Genomic DNA, 17,939 nt, shown 5'->3' on the forward strand with positions numbered 1-17,939 from the left:
TCCTCCTCCTCCTCCCATCCTCCTCCTGCTCCTCTCCTCATCCTCTCATCCTCCTCTCATCATCCTCTCATCCTCCTCCTCCTGCTCCTCCTCCTCTCCTCTTCCTCCTGCTTCTCTCCTCCTCGTCCTCCTCTCCTTCTCCTCCTCTCCTCTTCCTCCTGCTCCTCTCCTCCTCCTCTCGTCCTCCTCCTCCATCTGCTCCTCTCGTCCTCTCCTCTTCCTCCTGCTCCTCTCCTCCTCCTCTTCCTCCTCTCCTCCTCCTGTTCCTCTCCTTCTCTTCCTCCTGCTCCTCTCCTCCTCTCACTCAATCATGATTGTTCTTTCCTCCACCATACCTTTATTTCATCCCCCTTTCAGTCACTTCACTGATCCCACTTGAGTGGGCTCTCTCCTCATTCTGTAAAATGAGAGATGTGATATTTGTTATTTTTGTCTCTCACTCTGTCTCTTGCACTCTCGATCTCTCTACTCTTGTTCACTCCCTCCCTCTCTCTCTCTGTCTCTTTCTGTCACTCTCTCTCTCACTCTCTCACTCTCTCTCTCACTCTCTCTCTCTCTCTCTCTCTCTCTCTCTCACTTTCTCTCTGTTCCTCTCTCTCTCTCACTTTCTCTCTGTCCCTCTCTCTCTCTTTATCTCTGTCCCTCTCTCTCTCTCTCTCTCTCTCTGTCCCTTTCTGTCACTCTCTCTCTCTCTCTCTCTCTCTCTCTCTCTCTCTCTCTCTCAATTCAATTCAATTCAATTCAATTCAATTTGCTTTATTGGCATGACGAAACAATATACATATTGCCAAAGCTTATTTGGGATATTTACAATATAAAAAATAAATAAAAAATGAGAATCAAAATTGTCAACGGGACAACAGTAACAACAATAACCAAGGGTCAAAATAACCATACATTCAACAATAACAATAAGCATACAGTAGAGTACATGTGCAGGTTTATTGGTCTGTCAGACACTGTCCCTCAACTTATGGCAGGCAGCAATGTAGTGCGCTGCCAACACACAGCTCTCTGCGTCCTCCCCCAACAGGACGGGTAGCCTATCCTCATCAGAGAGGTCTTTGAAACCTTGAATAAGGGTTTCAAATTTGGGGAAATGACACTCTCTAATTGTTTTATATTTTTGACATTTTGTCAGGAAATGCAGCTCCGTCTCAGGTTCTGCTGTTGTGCAGTGGTTGCACAGCCTTTCCTCTACAGGGAGCCAGGTTTTCTCTCTCTCTCTCTCTCTCTCTCTCTAGCCACGACTGTCTCTCAGTCCTCGTACCAAAGTTTTGTTACTACCGGTTTAATGGTGATGGGTTTCTGTCTGTTCTCAATGACACTGTACATGCTGTATACTTAACTGACTGTGTGTCTAGATACATCTCTTCTCTATTATCTTCATTCTGTATGCAGCCGGTACAGTCAGTACAATAACTACAGACAGTATATTAACTACAGACAAATACTACAGTATTTAGTTTTTTTGTGTGTGTCACAGCTGTCGAAAGGAGTAGACACAAGTGCAGTGTGTGTGTGTCGTTCCACATTTTATTTAATCTGTGAAACTATGCAATACATAAATAAACTGAATAAACAAAACAACAAACCGTGACGCAGAGGAGAAACAAACACTACTCAAAAATAATCACCCACAAAACCCAGGAAGAAAAACCCCTACTTAAGTATGATCTCCAATTAGAGACAACGAGGACCAGCTGCCTCTAATTGGAGATCATCCCAAACAAACCAACATAGAAATACAAAAACTAGAACCTAAGAACATAGAAATAGAACACATAGAATAAACCCCCCTGTCATGCCCTGACCTACTCTACCATAGAAAATAACAGCTCACCATGGTCAGGATGTGACAGTGTGTTATTTCTTACATTATTAGCCCAGAATGTTTTCTGTGTTATTACAGTAAGAACTTTTGGATATCAGAGTGAAGGTAAGTCACCAGCATTACGACCAGTAATACGACATTCCCGAATTGGATCCTTTGTTTGTATCCCCCACGGCAATTTAACTTATCCTAGAAACTGCTCCAAGACGCCGCCGGCAGAGAAGAGGTATTCAGAGTGGACATTAGTCCGACTCAGGAGGCGTGCACACCATCCACCGCTTCCGAGTAAAACACTCGCTAATGTTCAGTTTCTGGACAATAAAAGTAGATGAGCACAGGGCGAGGATCTCCTTCCAGAGAGACATCAGGGACTGTAACATATTCTGTTTCACGGAATCATGGCTCTCTCCATATATACTGTCCATGTCGACACAGCCAGCTGGTTTCTCAGTACATCACGCAGACAGGAATAAAGAACTCTCCGGGAAGAAGAAGGGCGGGGGGGGATGTTTCATGATTAACTACACATGGTGTGATTGTGATAACATAAAGGAACTCAAGTCCTTTTGTTCACCCGACCGAGAATACCTCACAATCAAATGCCGACCGTATTACCGCCCAAGAGAATTGTCTTCGGTCATAGTCACAGCCGTCTATATTCCCCCTTAAGCTGATACCACAATGGCCCTCAATGAGCTACAATGGACTTTGTGCAACCTGGAAACCACATATTTTGAGCTGGGGATTTTCACAAAGCAAATTTTAGGAAAACGTTACCGAAGTTCTATCAACACATTGACTGTAGTACTCACGCTGGGAAAACATTGGACCACTGCTCCTCAACTTTTCGAAATGCCTACAAGGCCCCCCCCTGCCCTCGCTTTTGTCAAATCTGATCACGACTCTATTTTTATCCTTCCTTCCTATAGGAAGAAACTCCAACAGGAAGTACCTGTGCTAAGGTCTATTCAACGCTGGTCTGACCAATTGGAATTCATGCTTCAAGATTGTTTTGTTCATGCGGACTGGGATATGTTCCGGAGAGCCTCTGAGAATAACATTGACGAATACACAGATACGATGACTGAGTTCATCAGGAAGTGTATAGAAGATGTTGTACCCACTGTGACTATTAAAACCTACCCAAATCAGAAACTGTGGATAGATGGAAGCATTCGCGCAAAACTGAAAGCTTGAACCACCACATTTAACCATGGGAAGGAGACAAAGTGAAGTCACAATTCAACGGCTCAGACATGAGGGTCTACAGACAATCACAGACTACAAATTGAAAACCAGCCACGTCGCGGACACCGCTGTCTTGCCCTCGGACAAGCTAAACACCTTCTTCGCTTGTTTTGAGGATAACACAGTTCCCAAAGACTGTGGGCTCTCGTTCTCCGTGGCCGATGTGAGTAAGCCTTTTAAGCGTGTCAACCCTCACAAGGCTGTCGGCCAAAACAGCAGTCCTAGCCGTGTCCTCAGAGCATGCACAGACTAGTTGGCTGGAGTGTTTACGGACATATTCAATCTCTCCATATCCCAGTCTGTTCCCACTTGCTTCATGATGTCCACCATTGTTCCTGTACCCAAGAAACCAAAGGTAACTGAACTCAATGACTATCACCCCGTAGCACTCACTTCTGTCATCATGAAGTGCTTTGAGAGGCTAGTTAAGGATCATATCACCTCTACCTTACCTGACACCCTAGACCCACTTCAATTTGCTAACTGCCCCAATAGAGCCACAGAGGATGCAATTGCCATCCTACTGCACACTGTCCTATCCCATCTGGATAAGAGGAATACCTTTGTAAGAATGCTGTTCATTGACTATAGCTCAGCATTCAACACCATAGTACCCTCCAAGCTCATCATTAAGCTCGGGGCCCTGTGTCTGAACCCCACCCTGTGAAACTGGGTCCTGGACTTCCTGACGGGCCGCCCCCAGGTGGTGAAGGTAGGAAACAACACCTCCACTTCGCTGATCCTCAACACAGGGGCCCCACAAGGGTGCGTGCTCAGCCCCTTCCTGTACTTGCTGTTCACCCATGACTGCGTGACAACGCAGACCTCCAACTCAATCATTAAGTTCTCAGATGACACAACAGTAGTAGCCCTGATTACCAACAATGATGAGACAACCTACAGGGAGGAGGTGATGGCCCTGCGAGAGTGGTGTCAGGAAAAGCTGTCATCAAGGAAAAGGGTGACTACTTTGAAGAATTTTTCGCTTACTACATTATTCCATCTGTGTTATTTCATAGTTTTGATGTCTTCACTATTATTCTACAATGTAGAAAATAGTACAAATAAAGAAAAAACCCTTGAATGAGTAGGTGTGTCCAAACTTTTGACAGGTACTTGTATGTTCAGAGAAACAGTCAAGCGTTGTGAGATCCTCAAGAGCTTCCGTTCTTTAATATCTATAATTTTAGCTTTTCTTTTGTTTCTTTTCCCCATCTGTCCATTTTGACTAGTTTATTTCACCTTTCATACTGTACCTTTAATACGCTACCTTTAATACTGTACCTTTAATACTGTACCTTTAATACGCTACCTTTCAAACGCTACCTTTCATACGGTACCTTTCATACGGTACCTTTATACGGTACCTTTAATACTGTAACTTTAATAATGTATCTTTAATAATGTACCTTTCATACTGTACCTTTAATACGCTACCTTTCATAATGTACCTTTCATACTGTACCTTTAATACGCTACCTTTCATAATGTACATTTCATACTGTATCTTTAATACGCTACCTTTAATACTGTATCTTTAATACTGTACCTTTAATACGCTACCTTTCAAACGCTACCTTTCATACGGTACCTTTCATACTGTACCTTTCATATGGTACCTTTCATACTGTACCTTTCATACGCTACCTTTAATAAGCTACCTTTCATACTGTATCTTTAATAATGTACCTTTCATACTGTACCTTTCATACTGTACCTTTCATACTGTACCTTTATACTGTACCTTTCATACTGTACCTTTCATACTGTACCTTTCATACTGTACCTTTCATACTGTACCTTTCATACTGTACCTTTGATACGCTACCTTTCATACTGTATCTTTAATAATGTACCTTTAATACTGTACCTTTCATACTGTACCTTTATACTGTACCTTTCATACTGTACCTTTCATACTGTACCTTTCATACTGTACCGTTAATACTGTTCCTTTCATACTGTACCTTTCATACTGTACTGTTAATACTGTACCTTTCATACTGTACTGTTAATACTGTACCTTTCATACTGTACCTGTCCCATTGTCACTTTGGTATTCACACCAGCTCAAGCTGAAACCCATTGATATTGTTTCATACGTTGTTCATTTCGGTTTAGAGGTGCTATTTAGTAACAATTGTTCCCGGAAGCTTGGATATACGGGTATAATCATTCAATTGTTGTTTGGATTTATAATGTATTAAGGTTCTTTAACCTCTATGGGCTAGGTGGGACGCTTGCCAGTGTAATCCCGTGGCGCGATATTCAAATACCTCAAAAATGCAAAAATTTCAATTTTTCAAACATATGACTATTTTACACCATTTTAAAGACAAGACTCTCGTTAATCTAACCACACTGTCCGATTTCAAAAAGGCTTTACAACGAAAGCAAAACATTAGATTATGTCAGCAGAGTACCCAGCCAGAAATAATCAGACACCCATTTTTCAAGCTAGCATATAATGTCACATAAACCCAAACCACAGCTAAATGCAGCACTAACCTTTGATGATCTTCATCAGATGACAACCCTAGGACATTATGTTATACAATACATGCATGTTTTGTTCAATCAAGTTCATATTTATATCAAAAACCAGCTTTTTACATTAGCATGTGACGTTCAGAACTAGCATACCCCCCGCAAACTTCCGGTGAATTTACTAAATTACTCACGATAAACGTTCACAAAAAACATAACAATTATTTTAAGAATTATAGATACAGAACTCCTCTATGCACTCGATATGTCCGATTTTAAAATAGCTTTTCGGTGAAAGCACATTTTGCAATATTCTAAGTAGATAGCCCGGCATCACAGGGCTAGCTATTTAGACACCCAGCAAGTTTAGCACTCACCAAAGTCAGATTTACTATAAGAAAAATGTTATTACCTTTGCTGTTCTTCGTCAGAATGCACTGCCAGGACTTCTACTTCAATAACAAATGTTGGTTTGGTCCCAAATAATCCATTGTTATATCCAAATAGCGGCATTTTGTTTGTGCGTTCAAGACACTATCCGAAAGGGTAAATAAGGGTGACGAGCATGGCGCATTTCGTGACAAAAAAATTCTAAATATTCCATTACCGTACTTCGAAGCATGTCAACCGCTGTTTAAAATCAATTTTTATGCAATTTTTCTCGTAAAAAAGCGATAATATTCCGACCGGGAAATCGTTTTTTATTACAAAGAGAGTGAAAGTAAAAGCATGCTATCCCCTCATGCACGAGCCTCAGTCTAATGGCCCTCTCATAGAGCACTTGCCAAACGCGCTAATGTGTTTCAGCCTGGGGATGGAATTACATCGTTCAGCTTTTTCCTGCCTTCTGAGAGCCCATGGGAGCCGTAGGAAGTGTCACGTCATGCCAGAGATCCCCTGTATTTGTTAGAGATGATCAAGGAGGGCAAGAAAGGGTCAGACAGGACACTTCCTGTAAGGAATCTTCTCAGGTTTTGGCCTGCCAAATGAGCTCTGTTTTATTCACAGACACCATTCAAACAGTTTTAGAAACTTTAGGGTGTTTTCTATCCAAAGCCAATAATTATATGCATATTCTAGTTACTGGGCAGGAGTAGTAACCAGATTAAATCGGGTACGTTTTTAATCCGGCCGTGCAAATACTGCCCCCTAGCCCCAACAGGTTAATTCCACTCCTTTGAGAAATGAATTATGTATTTTAATAGTTATACATTAACACTTAGTGTTTTCTACATTTCCCCAAATTGCCCTTTAAAGGGGACTAGGAAGCCAATTAGCCAAGGAAGTTTGTGTTTCTGTGAGTGTTTATCTAACCCCTGTGTGTGTGTGTGTGTGTGTGTGTGTGTGTGTGTGTGTGTGTGTGTGTGTGTGTGTGTGTGTGTGTGTGTGTGTGTGTGTGTGTGTGTGTTTATCTAACCCTTGTGTGTGTGTGTGTTTATCTAACCTCTCTGTGTGTGTGTGTGTGTGTGTGTGTGTGTGTGTGTGTGTTTATCTAACCCTTGTGTGTGTGTGTGTGTGTGTGTGTGTGTGTGTGTGTGTGTGTGTGTGTGTGTGTGTGTGTGTGTGTGTGTGTGTGTGTGTGTGTGTATGTTCCAGTGTCAGATGGGGAACACACCACTCCAGAGATGGACTTTTCCATCCGCCTGTTGGCCAGCCACCAACAGCCCCCTGTCTTCCAGATCATAGACCCTGTTCTGGAGGTCAGCATGGGGGGAAGAACCCCTATAGGTAATAATAACCACACACACACACACACACACACACACACACACACACACACACACACACACACACACACACACACACAGGGGGGTTAGATAAACACACACACAACACTCCCTTCAACACACACACACACACACACACACACACACACACACACACACACACACACACACACAGGGGGTTAGATAAACACACACACACACACACACACACACACACACTCCCTTCACACACACACACACACACACACACACACACACACACACACACACACACACACACACACAGGGGGTTAGATAAACACACACACACACACAACACTCCCTTCAACACACACACACACACACACACACACACACACACACACACACACACACACACACACACACACACACACACACACACACACAGGGGGTTAGATAAACACACACACACACACACACACACACACACACACACACTCACACACACACACACACACACACACACACACACACACACACACACACACACACACACACACACACACACACACACACACAACACCCCTTCAACACACATACACACACACACACACACACACACACACACACACACACACACACACACACACACACACACACACACACACACACACACACACACACACACAACACTCCCTTCAACACACACACACACACACACACACACACACACACACACACACGCAACACTCCCTTCAACACACACACACACAGCAGGGCATTATTATAGTTGCGAAGACTTTTTGGGGACCAACAATTGACTGCCATTCATAATCCTATTTTCCCCTACCAATAAATCTTATTTTATCTAATCCTAACCTTAACACCAAACCCCCAACCCTAACTGTAACCCTAACGCTATCCCTCATCGGTATACAAAGATATGGTGAATCATTGGTATACAACATGGCTTTCATTGCTCAAAGACGCTCACAATACTTGGTGTAGGTGCGCAGCATCTGGCAGTAACTGATGCAGACACAGCGTCTGGTGATCTGGAGTTTGAGATGGTGGAAGGACCGGTCCATGGAACACTGGTCAAGATGGAGTTGGACTCAAAGACTGAGATGATGAATGGTGAGTAGCAAATTAGCTAGATGTTTCCCCTAACTGGTCCAGGGTCATATTTTTGTTTTTCCTTCTAATAGTTAAGGGGAATTAAGATTAAATTGCAGTATAAAGTGAATTACATCTGTAGAGAATACAGTAGTAGCCATGAAAATGGAAGTTGCCACATTTTTTTTAACGATTTTTGCACATGGTCTGAATTCTCCCATATCTCCAGACACACACTGCATGTTTTATTTAGAGGACTGAAACCAGAAAAATAGAACCAAGGTATTCACCAACCAAGGTATTCACCAACCAAGGTATTCATCAACCAAGGTATTCATCAACCAAGGTATTCACCAACCAAGGTTTTCATCAATCAAGGTATTCACCAACCAAGGTATTCATCAAACAAGGTATTCACCAACCAAGGTATTCATCAAACAAGGTATTCACCAACCAAGGTATTCATCAACCAAGGTATTCACCAACCAAGGTATTCATCAACCAAGGTATTCACCAACCAAGGTATTCATCAACCAAGGTATTCACCAACCAAGGTATTCACCAACCAAGGTATTCACCAACCAAGGTATTCATCAACCAAGGTATTCATCAACCAAGGTATTCACCAACCAAGGTATTCATCAACCAAGGTATTCACCAACCAAGGTATTCATCAACCAAGGTATTCACCAACCAAGGTATTCACCAACCAAGGTATTCACCAACCAAGGTATTCATCAACCAAGGTATTCATCAACCAAGGTATTCACCAACCAAGGTATTCATCAACCAAGGTATTCACCAACCAAGGTATTCACCAACCAAGGTATTCATCAACCAAGGTATTCATCAACCAAGGTATTCACCAACCAAGGTATTCACCAACTAAGACGTATATTAATGAAACGCTCCTCCTTGTTTTGTTCCAGGTATGTTTATATTTAACACAATGATTAAACTTGTCATTTATCCCCTCCAGGTGACATGTTTTCCTTCAGTGATGTGACCCATAACGTTCTGCAGTATGAACATTCCGGACTCTCCGCTGACGAGGACGCCATCACCTTCACTGTTACAGACGGCTCCTCCATGGCGACAGCGGTGGTACAGGTGGTTGTGTTGGGCGTCGGGGGCGACGGGCCCAGGAGAGACCCAGAGGCCCTGCTGTCCATGGAGGTTCCTGAGAACAGTAGTAGTGTCATCAGACGCACTCACCTGGGTTATATGGTCAGTACACTCACCTGGGTTATATGGTCAGTACACTCACCTGGGCTATATGGTCAGTACACTCACCTGGGTTATATGGTTAGTACACTCACCTGGGTTATATGGTTAGTACACTCACCTGGGCTATATGGTTAGTACACTCACCTGGGTTATATGGTCAGTACACTCACCTGGGCTATATGGTCAGTACACTCACCTGGGTTATATGGTTAGTACACTCACCTGGGCTATATGGTTAGTACACTCACCTGGGTTATATGGTTAGTACACTCACCTGGGCTATATGGTTAGTACACTCACCTGGGTTATATGGTTAGTCCACTCACCTGGGTTATATGGTCAGTACACTCACCTGGGTTATATGGTTAGTACACTCACCTGGGTTATATGGTCAGTACACTCACCTGGGTTATATGGTCAGTACACTCACCTGGGTTATATGGTTAGTACACTCACCTGGGTTATATGGTCAGTACACTCACCTGGGCTATATGGTTAATACACTCACCTGTGTTATATGGTTAGTACACTCACCTGGGTTATATGGTTAATACACTCACCTGGGTTATATGGTTAGTACACTCACCTGGGTTATATGGTCAGTACACTCACCTGGGTTATATGGTCAGTACACTCACCTGGGCTATATGGTTAGTACACTCACCTGGGTTATATGGTCAGTACACTCACCTGGGCTATATGGTTAATACACTCACCTGGGTTATATGGTTAGTACACTCACCTGGGTTATATGGTCAGTACACTCACCTGGGTTATATGGTCAGTACACTCACCTGGGTTATATGGTTAATACACTCACCTGGGTTATATGGTTAATACACTCACCTGGGCTATATGGTTAGTCCACTCACCTGGGTTATATGGTTAGTCCACTCACCTGGGCTATATGGTTAATACACTCACCTGGGTTATATGGTTAGTTCACTCACCTGGGTTATATGGTTAGTACACTCACCTGGGTTATATGGTTAATACACTCACCTGTGTTATATGGTTAGTACACTCACCTGGGTTATATGGTCAGTACACTCACCTGGGCTATATGGTTAATACACTCACCTGGGTTATATGGTTAGTACACTCACCTGGGTTATATGGTTAGTACACTCACCTGGGCTATATGGTTAGTACACTCACCTGGGTTATATGGTCAGTACACTCACCTGGGCTATATGGTCAGTACACTCACCTGGGCTATATGGTTAATACACTCACCTGGGTTATATGGTCAGTACACTCACCTGGGTTATATGGTTAGTCCACTCACCTGGGTTATATGGTTAGTACACTCACCTGGGTTATATGGTCAGTACACTCACCTGGGCTATATGGTTAGTACACTCACCTGGGTTATATGGTCAGTACACTCACCTGGGCTATATGGTCAGTACACTCACCTGGGTTATATGGTCAGTACACTCACCTGGGTTATATGGTCAGTACACTCACCTGGGCTATATGGTCAGTACACTCACCTGGGTTATATGGTCAGTACACTCACCTGGGTTATATGGTCAGTTCACTCACCTGGGCTATATGGTTAGTACACTCACCTGGGTTATATGGTCAGTACACTCACCTGGGCTATATGGTTAATACACTCACCTGGGCTATATGGTTAATACACTCACCTGGGCTATATGGTTAGTTCACTCACCTGGGTTATATGGTTAGTACACTCACCTGGGCTATATGGTTAGTCCACTCACCTGGGTTATATGGTTAGTACACTCACCTGGGCTATATGGTTAGTCCACTCACCTGGGTTATATGGTTAGTCCACTCACCTGGGTTATATGGTTAGTACACTCACCTGGGTTATATGGTTAGTCCACTCACCTGGGCTATATGGTTAGTACACTCACCTGGGTTATATGGTTAGTACACTCACCTGGGCTATATGGTTAGTACACTCACCTGAGTTATATGGTTAGTACACTCACCTGGGTTATATGGTTAGTCCACTCACCTGGGCTATATGGTTAGTACACTCACCTGGGTTATATGGTTAGTACACTCACCTGTGTTATATGGTTAGTACACTCACCTGGGCTATATGGTTAGTACACTCACCTGGGTTATATGGTTAGTCCACTCACCTGGGCTATATGGTTAGTACACTCACCTGGGCTATATGGTTAGTACACTCACCTGGGTTATATGGTTAGTACACTCACCTGGGCTATATGGTTAGTACACTCACCTGGGCTATATGGTTAGTACACTAACCTGGGCTATATGGGCAGTACACTCACCTGGGCTATATACTCACCTGGGTTATATGGTTAATACACTCACCTGGGTTATATGGTTAGTACACTCACCTGGGCTATATGGTTAGTACACTAACCTGGGCTATATGGGCAGTACACTCACCTGGGCTATATACTCACCTGGGTTATATGGTTAATACACTCACCTGGGTTATATAGTTAATACACTCACCTGTGTTATATGGTTAGTACACTCACCTGGGCTATATGGTTAATACACTCACCTGGGCTATATGGTCAGTACACTCACCTGGGTTATATGGTTAATACACTCACCTGGGTTATATGGTTAGTACACTCACCTGTGTTATATGGTTAGTACACTCACCTGGGTTATATGGTCAGTACACTAACCTGGGTTATATAGTTAATACACTCACCTGTGTTATATGGTTAGTACACTCACCTGTGTTATATGGTTAGTACACTCACCTGGGTTATATGGTTAGTACACTCACCTGGGTTATATGGTTAATACACTCACCTGGGCTATATGGTTAATACACTCACCTGGGTTATATGGTCAGTACACTAACCTGGGTTATATAGTTAATACACTCACCTGTGTTATATGGTTAGTACACTCACCTGTGTTATATGGTTAGTACACTCACCTGGGCTATATGGTTAATACACTCACCTGTGTTATATGGTTAGTCCACTCACCTGGGTTATATGGTTAATACACTCACCTGGGTTATATGGTTAGTACACTCACCTGGGTTATATGGTTAATACACTCACCTGGCCTATATGGTTAGTAAGTTATTAGCCCAGTTATAGATAAGTATAGGTCAGCAATGGGAAGTGACTGCTTCCTACAAGAGCACAAAGCTCGTAGGCTGCCTTTCAAGCTGCCTTTGAAAAGCCACTCGGGAAAAAAGCTTGTTTTAATGAAAGGGGCAGTGTTGTATTTTGAGACAGGGTTGAATATGCAAATAAGGTATTAGACAGTGCGCTAGCCTACATGATCTAATTCTCTGTTTGGTTATATTAATTCATTTAATTAGGTAAAGTGGTTTCTTGCATCATAAAACACAATACAATGCATTTTCTTTACAGTCTCCATGGTGTTACATACATAAGTAAAACATCATTCATTCATGTCAAGCCCTTCATAATGTAAAATCCTTTTTAAAAGTGTCATGTGATGTCGGCCTGAATTGAACACCACATTTTTAGGCTACCATGTGAAAATGTTATGTGGTTTGCTTCTTTGGTTTTGTTGGTAGCCCTACATTAATGCCCAAACAGCCGCAATAGCCCTGTTGGATACTGTCTGATATACTGTAAGGGTACATCCTCAGTGTTCACTTTAAATGCGCTGGCACATTCTCACAACATTCAAGTTTCCGCAGCATAAGACCTAAACATTTTGCTCAGTGGCCCAAAATATTTCAGGGAACGTTGGTGATAATATGAAATGAAATATGTGCTCATATTTTTTTGCAGAGCGACACCTCTCCAGATGACAAGATACGTATTCAGCTGGTGTCTGTTCCTATGTACGGCATCCTGACCAGGACAGGGTCAGACTCAGACCACGAGATGACACAGTACTCCTCTTTCACCATGGACGACATCAACAAACACAGGATCAGGTAGAGAAATACACACACAGAGAGAGAGAGAGAGAGAGAGAGAGAGAGAGAGAGAGAGAGAGAGAGAGAGAGAGAGAGAGAGAGAGAGAGAGAGAGAGAGAGAGAGAGAGAGAGAGAGAGAGAGAGAGAGAGAGAGAGAGAGAGAGAGAGAGAGAGAGAGAGAGAGAGAGAGAGAGAGAGAGAGAGAGAGAGAGAGAGAGAGAGAGAGAACATGACAGAGTACTCCTCTTTCCCCGTGGACCACATCAACAAACACAGGATCAGGTAAGAGACATCTGAAACTAACCAGTACATCTAATTAATCTACCGTAGCTTCCTCTTCCTGTTTGCTTTTCATCTCATCTGCACTGATCTGTAAGAGTCCGGACAGGTTAAAATGTAAATTCTGTTATATACTTCTTCAGATGAAGGAGATGGGGATCCACTTTGGACCGTTATGATGTAGTCAAAGCCTTCCAATAATAATCTCACATTCTTGGTATTCATTCCTACCAGCTCCTCTGTTGTTATTGCAGGAATTATTGAGACAATATGTTCTCTGCCGGCTAGATATTTATTTCTATCTCATTTAGATTTAATCGACCCAGGTTATTTAATTGAGAACAATTCTCATTTAGGTCTGCAGTAACAATCTAGCCGAGAGTCTTCGGTTAAAATAATGGCTTCTTCCTTCCATCACTCCTTAGAGTGTAACTGCTATAAAAATAAAAAAAACACATAAAAATTCTCCCTCTGAGGGCTCTGTAAAATCCTGGCTACAAATTAGAAACGGTAGAAAAATATTTATTTTGTTTAAGTGACGATATATGGGAAACGGCTAAGCTCAATTAGCAAGTCTAATTAGCGAACGTTAAATACAGACCACCTGCGAAACTCACGCACGCACGCACACGCGCACGCACGCACACACACACACTCACAGACGCAACAGTCTTCTGAGAGGCATCAAAATGAAAACCATTATCTCAAAAATGTGCTTCTGATTAGCTTTACTGCAATTAGCACAATGGCGGTTATGATATCAGAGAAACATCTCTGGTGCTGTGTTTATATCACCTGTATTAGTCCTGCTTGGCAGACTGCCGCTCTGTGCAGTACAACATACAGATGAGATGATGCTCCGTTTTATTGTAGAGGATTAGAAAATATTATATTATATTCAGGTAACTTTCGCTAGTTATTAAAGAGCTTATACAGTATTAGGTTTTATAGTGGTGTTTTTGCGACGTGAGATATGAGAGGATATTTAGATGTATTTAGTACCTTTCAGTGTCACGTCCTGACCAGTAAAGGGGTTATTTGTTATTGTTGTTTGGTCAGGACGTGGCAGGGGGTATTTGTTTTATATGGTTTGAGTGTGTGTTTATGTAGAGGGGTGTTTGATTTATGTATTCTGGGGTTTTGGTCATTGTTCTATGTTTGTATATTTCTATGTCTATTCTAGGGTGTTTAGATCTAGGTTAAGGTAATTGGGATTGGGGCCTTCAATTGGAGGCAGCTGGTTATCGTTGCCTCTGATTGAAGGTCCTATATTTAGGAGTATGTTTGTTATGGGTATTGTGGGAGGTTGTTCTTAGCACTGCCGTATTTAGCCTGCAAGAGTGTTAGTTCGGTTCTTGTTTTGTTTATTTAAGTGTTCACTAATAAAGTTAAGATGAGCACTCGACCCGCTGCGCCTTGGTCCACTTACTACGACGACCGTGACATTCAGCAGATTATGAAGGTCTTGTGTAAAATGTTATATTCGTGTGAGGGGAATCACTAATCTATTCCCCCCATTGGTCATCAAATTTCATTAGTCACATGCGCCGAATACAACAGGTGTAGACCTTACAGTGAAATGCTGAATACAACAGGTGTAGTAGACCTTACAGTGAAATGCTGAATACAACAGGTGTAGTAGACCTTACAGTGAAATGCTGAATACAACAGGTGTAGACCTAACAGTGAAATGCTGAATACAACAGGTGTAGTAGACCTTACAGTGAAATGCTGAATACAACAGGTGTAGTAGACCTTACAGTGAAATGCTGAATACAACAGGTGTAGTAGACCTAACAGTGAAATGCTGAATACAACAGGTGTAGACCTAACAGTGAAATGCTTGCTTACGAGCCCCTAACCGACATTGCAGTTTCAAAAAATACTGATAAGAATAAGGAATAAAAGTAACAAGTAATTAAAGAACAGCATTAAAAAAGAACAATATATACAGGGGGGTGCCGGTACAGAGTCAATGTGCGGGGACACCGGTTAGTTGAGCTAAAATGTACATGTAGGTAGAGTTAATTAAAGTGACTACGTATAGATGACAACAGATAGTGGTGTGGAGAGGGAAGGGGGGGCAATGCAAATAGTCTGGGTAGCCATTTGACTAGATGTTCAGTAGTCTTATGGCTTGGGGGTAGAAGCTGTTTAGAAACCTCTTGGACCTAGACTTGGTCATGATATAGACATAATTCAGGCTATAAAATGTAATAACATTATTTGGTAACACGTTTTTTTTTTTTTTATCTCAAAATCAAATCCTTTCAGGGTATCAATGAAGTACCTTACTGTGGTTGTTGTCAATTAAAGGTAGACTCAGCTCACATCCAAATCAAGTGTTGTGGCCGTACTCCTCACAGTGGTTTCCTAAACTAGGGTTTCTTGAATGTAGACTCAGTGATATGACGTAGACGCAGAAAGTAAACAGCGTACTGGTTACAACTAAGAGCGTTGAAGCGTGATGCTCAACTTCTCAGCTGTTTTGATCCCGTGGCTGCCGCACTGCAACAGTGTGAAGTGAACCCATGCACATGAACAGATACTGTGTGTGACTGTGTGAGAGCCAAGTCCTGCATCTCGCTCATCTCAACATCTGCGGTGCTGCTCATGGCGACGTCATTTACAACTGACTCTGCCCTTTTAAAATGGTCAAAAAGAACCAAAAATTACTTCTTTAAAATACAAACAATTCTCAAGCTAGAATTTGTCAAGGACTGTCTAAATTAGCTATTATTGGCAGAGAGGTTTGGAACTCTCTTTCTTATTGGTCTATTAACTAATTTACCGCATGGTGATGTCACCAGGCTGGCCAAAACTCCATCCCATCAAAACAGGCTGAAATTTCAGGCAGGCTTTTCAAACAGCTCGTATAATCTTATACTATCAAAATGTTCCCAATTTCACAGTATTTTTCCAACCTCATAGTGTGGAAATATATATAAAACACAGGAAAAATCATGTTTTTTGACTGCGCTGGTCCTTTAAATCCAACAGGTTTAATGCATTATTACTTGTTATAAGCGCTTTATAATGTATGAACCCCTTATAACGTTTTATAATCATCTTATATTATATGTCCTCTTTCTACGTTGCAACTTTTCAACTGATAACAATAATGCACTGCGGATGCACAAATAATGCACCGATAATGAAATGATAATGCACCGCTAATGCACTGTTAATGCACCGATAATGCACTGATAATACACCGATAATGCACCAATAATACAATAATAATGCACTGTTAATGCACCGATAATGCACTGATAATGCACCGATAATGCACTGATAACGCACTGATAATGCACCAATAATGCACTGATAATGCACCAATAATACAATAATAATGCACTGTTAATGCACCAATAATGCACTGATAATGCACCAATAATGCACTGATAATACACCGATAATGCACCAATAATACAATACTAATGCACTGTTAATGCACCAATAATGCACTGATAATGCACCAATAATGCACCTGATAATGCACCAATAATACAATAATAATGCACTGTTAATGCACTTTTAATGCACTGATAATGCACTGATAATGCACCAATAATGCACTGATAATACACCGATAATGCACCAATAATACAACAATAATGCACTGTTAATGCACCAATAATGCACTGATAATGCACCAATAATGCACTGATAATGCACCAATAATGCATCTAGAAGATGATACTATGCATCAGCTTAGACGTTTAAAAAAAAATACTAATTATTATTGTTTTGGTTTGTTTTCCGTGAAGGCTATGTTTTCGGATTAACTTTGCGGAAACTTCCTTCCTGTTAGGTACATCACTTCCTTTGAGACAGGAAACCAACCAGTGACAGACATCTTCCATTTCATTGTTTACGACGGTGAAAACAATCGCCTTGACAACCAGATGTGTACCATCACCATCACCTCCAAGCGGACACAGCCTCCAGTGGTCACTGTCCGCAGTGGCATCAAGGTACACACACCTCCCAGGGCTCAGCTGGCTTAGAGACAGTTGCTATGGAGCAGAGACCGATGGTCGGAAGCAGATGAAGCAACACTAGGCAATACATCTGATGCAACGCTCAGTCGACCAGTGTCTAACGCTGTGTGTGCGTATGTGTGTGTGTGCCTGTGTGCTGCGTGTGTTTGTGCGTGCCTGTGTGCTAGCATGCCTGCGTG

The 17,939-nt window shown here is 42.1% G+C and overlaps 1 protein-coding gene across 1 annotated transcript in view; it reads left to right on the forward strand.

The window, feature by feature from the left end:
* Positions 1 to 17,939, forward strand: part of LOC106585923 (extracellular matrix organizing protein FRAS1) — a 345,785-nt gene that overhangs the window by 240,520 nt on the left and 87,326 nt on the right. Inside the window, exons 36-40 of the mRNA XM_045706754.1 lie at positions 7,166 to 7,297; positions 8,266 to 8,394; positions 9,353 to 9,600; positions 13,347 to 13,495; positions 17,571 to 17,733. Coding sequence (XP_045562710.1) covers positions 7,166 to 7,297; positions 8,266 to 8,394; positions 9,353 to 9,600; positions 13,347 to 13,495; positions 17,571 to 17,733 — 821 coding nt within the window. The remainder of the gene's footprint in view (positions 1 to 7,165; positions 7,298 to 8,265; positions 8,395 to 9,352; positions 9,601 to 13,346; positions 13,496 to 17,570; positions 17,734 to 17,939) is intronic.

Source organism: Salmo salar, chromosome ssa24 (assembly GCF_905237065.1).
Source record: "Salmo salar chromosome ssa24, Ssal_v3.1, whole genome shotgun sequence".
Taxonomy (NCBI): Eukaryota; Metazoa; Chordata; class Actinopteri; order Salmoniformes; family Salmonidae; genus Salmo; species Salmo salar.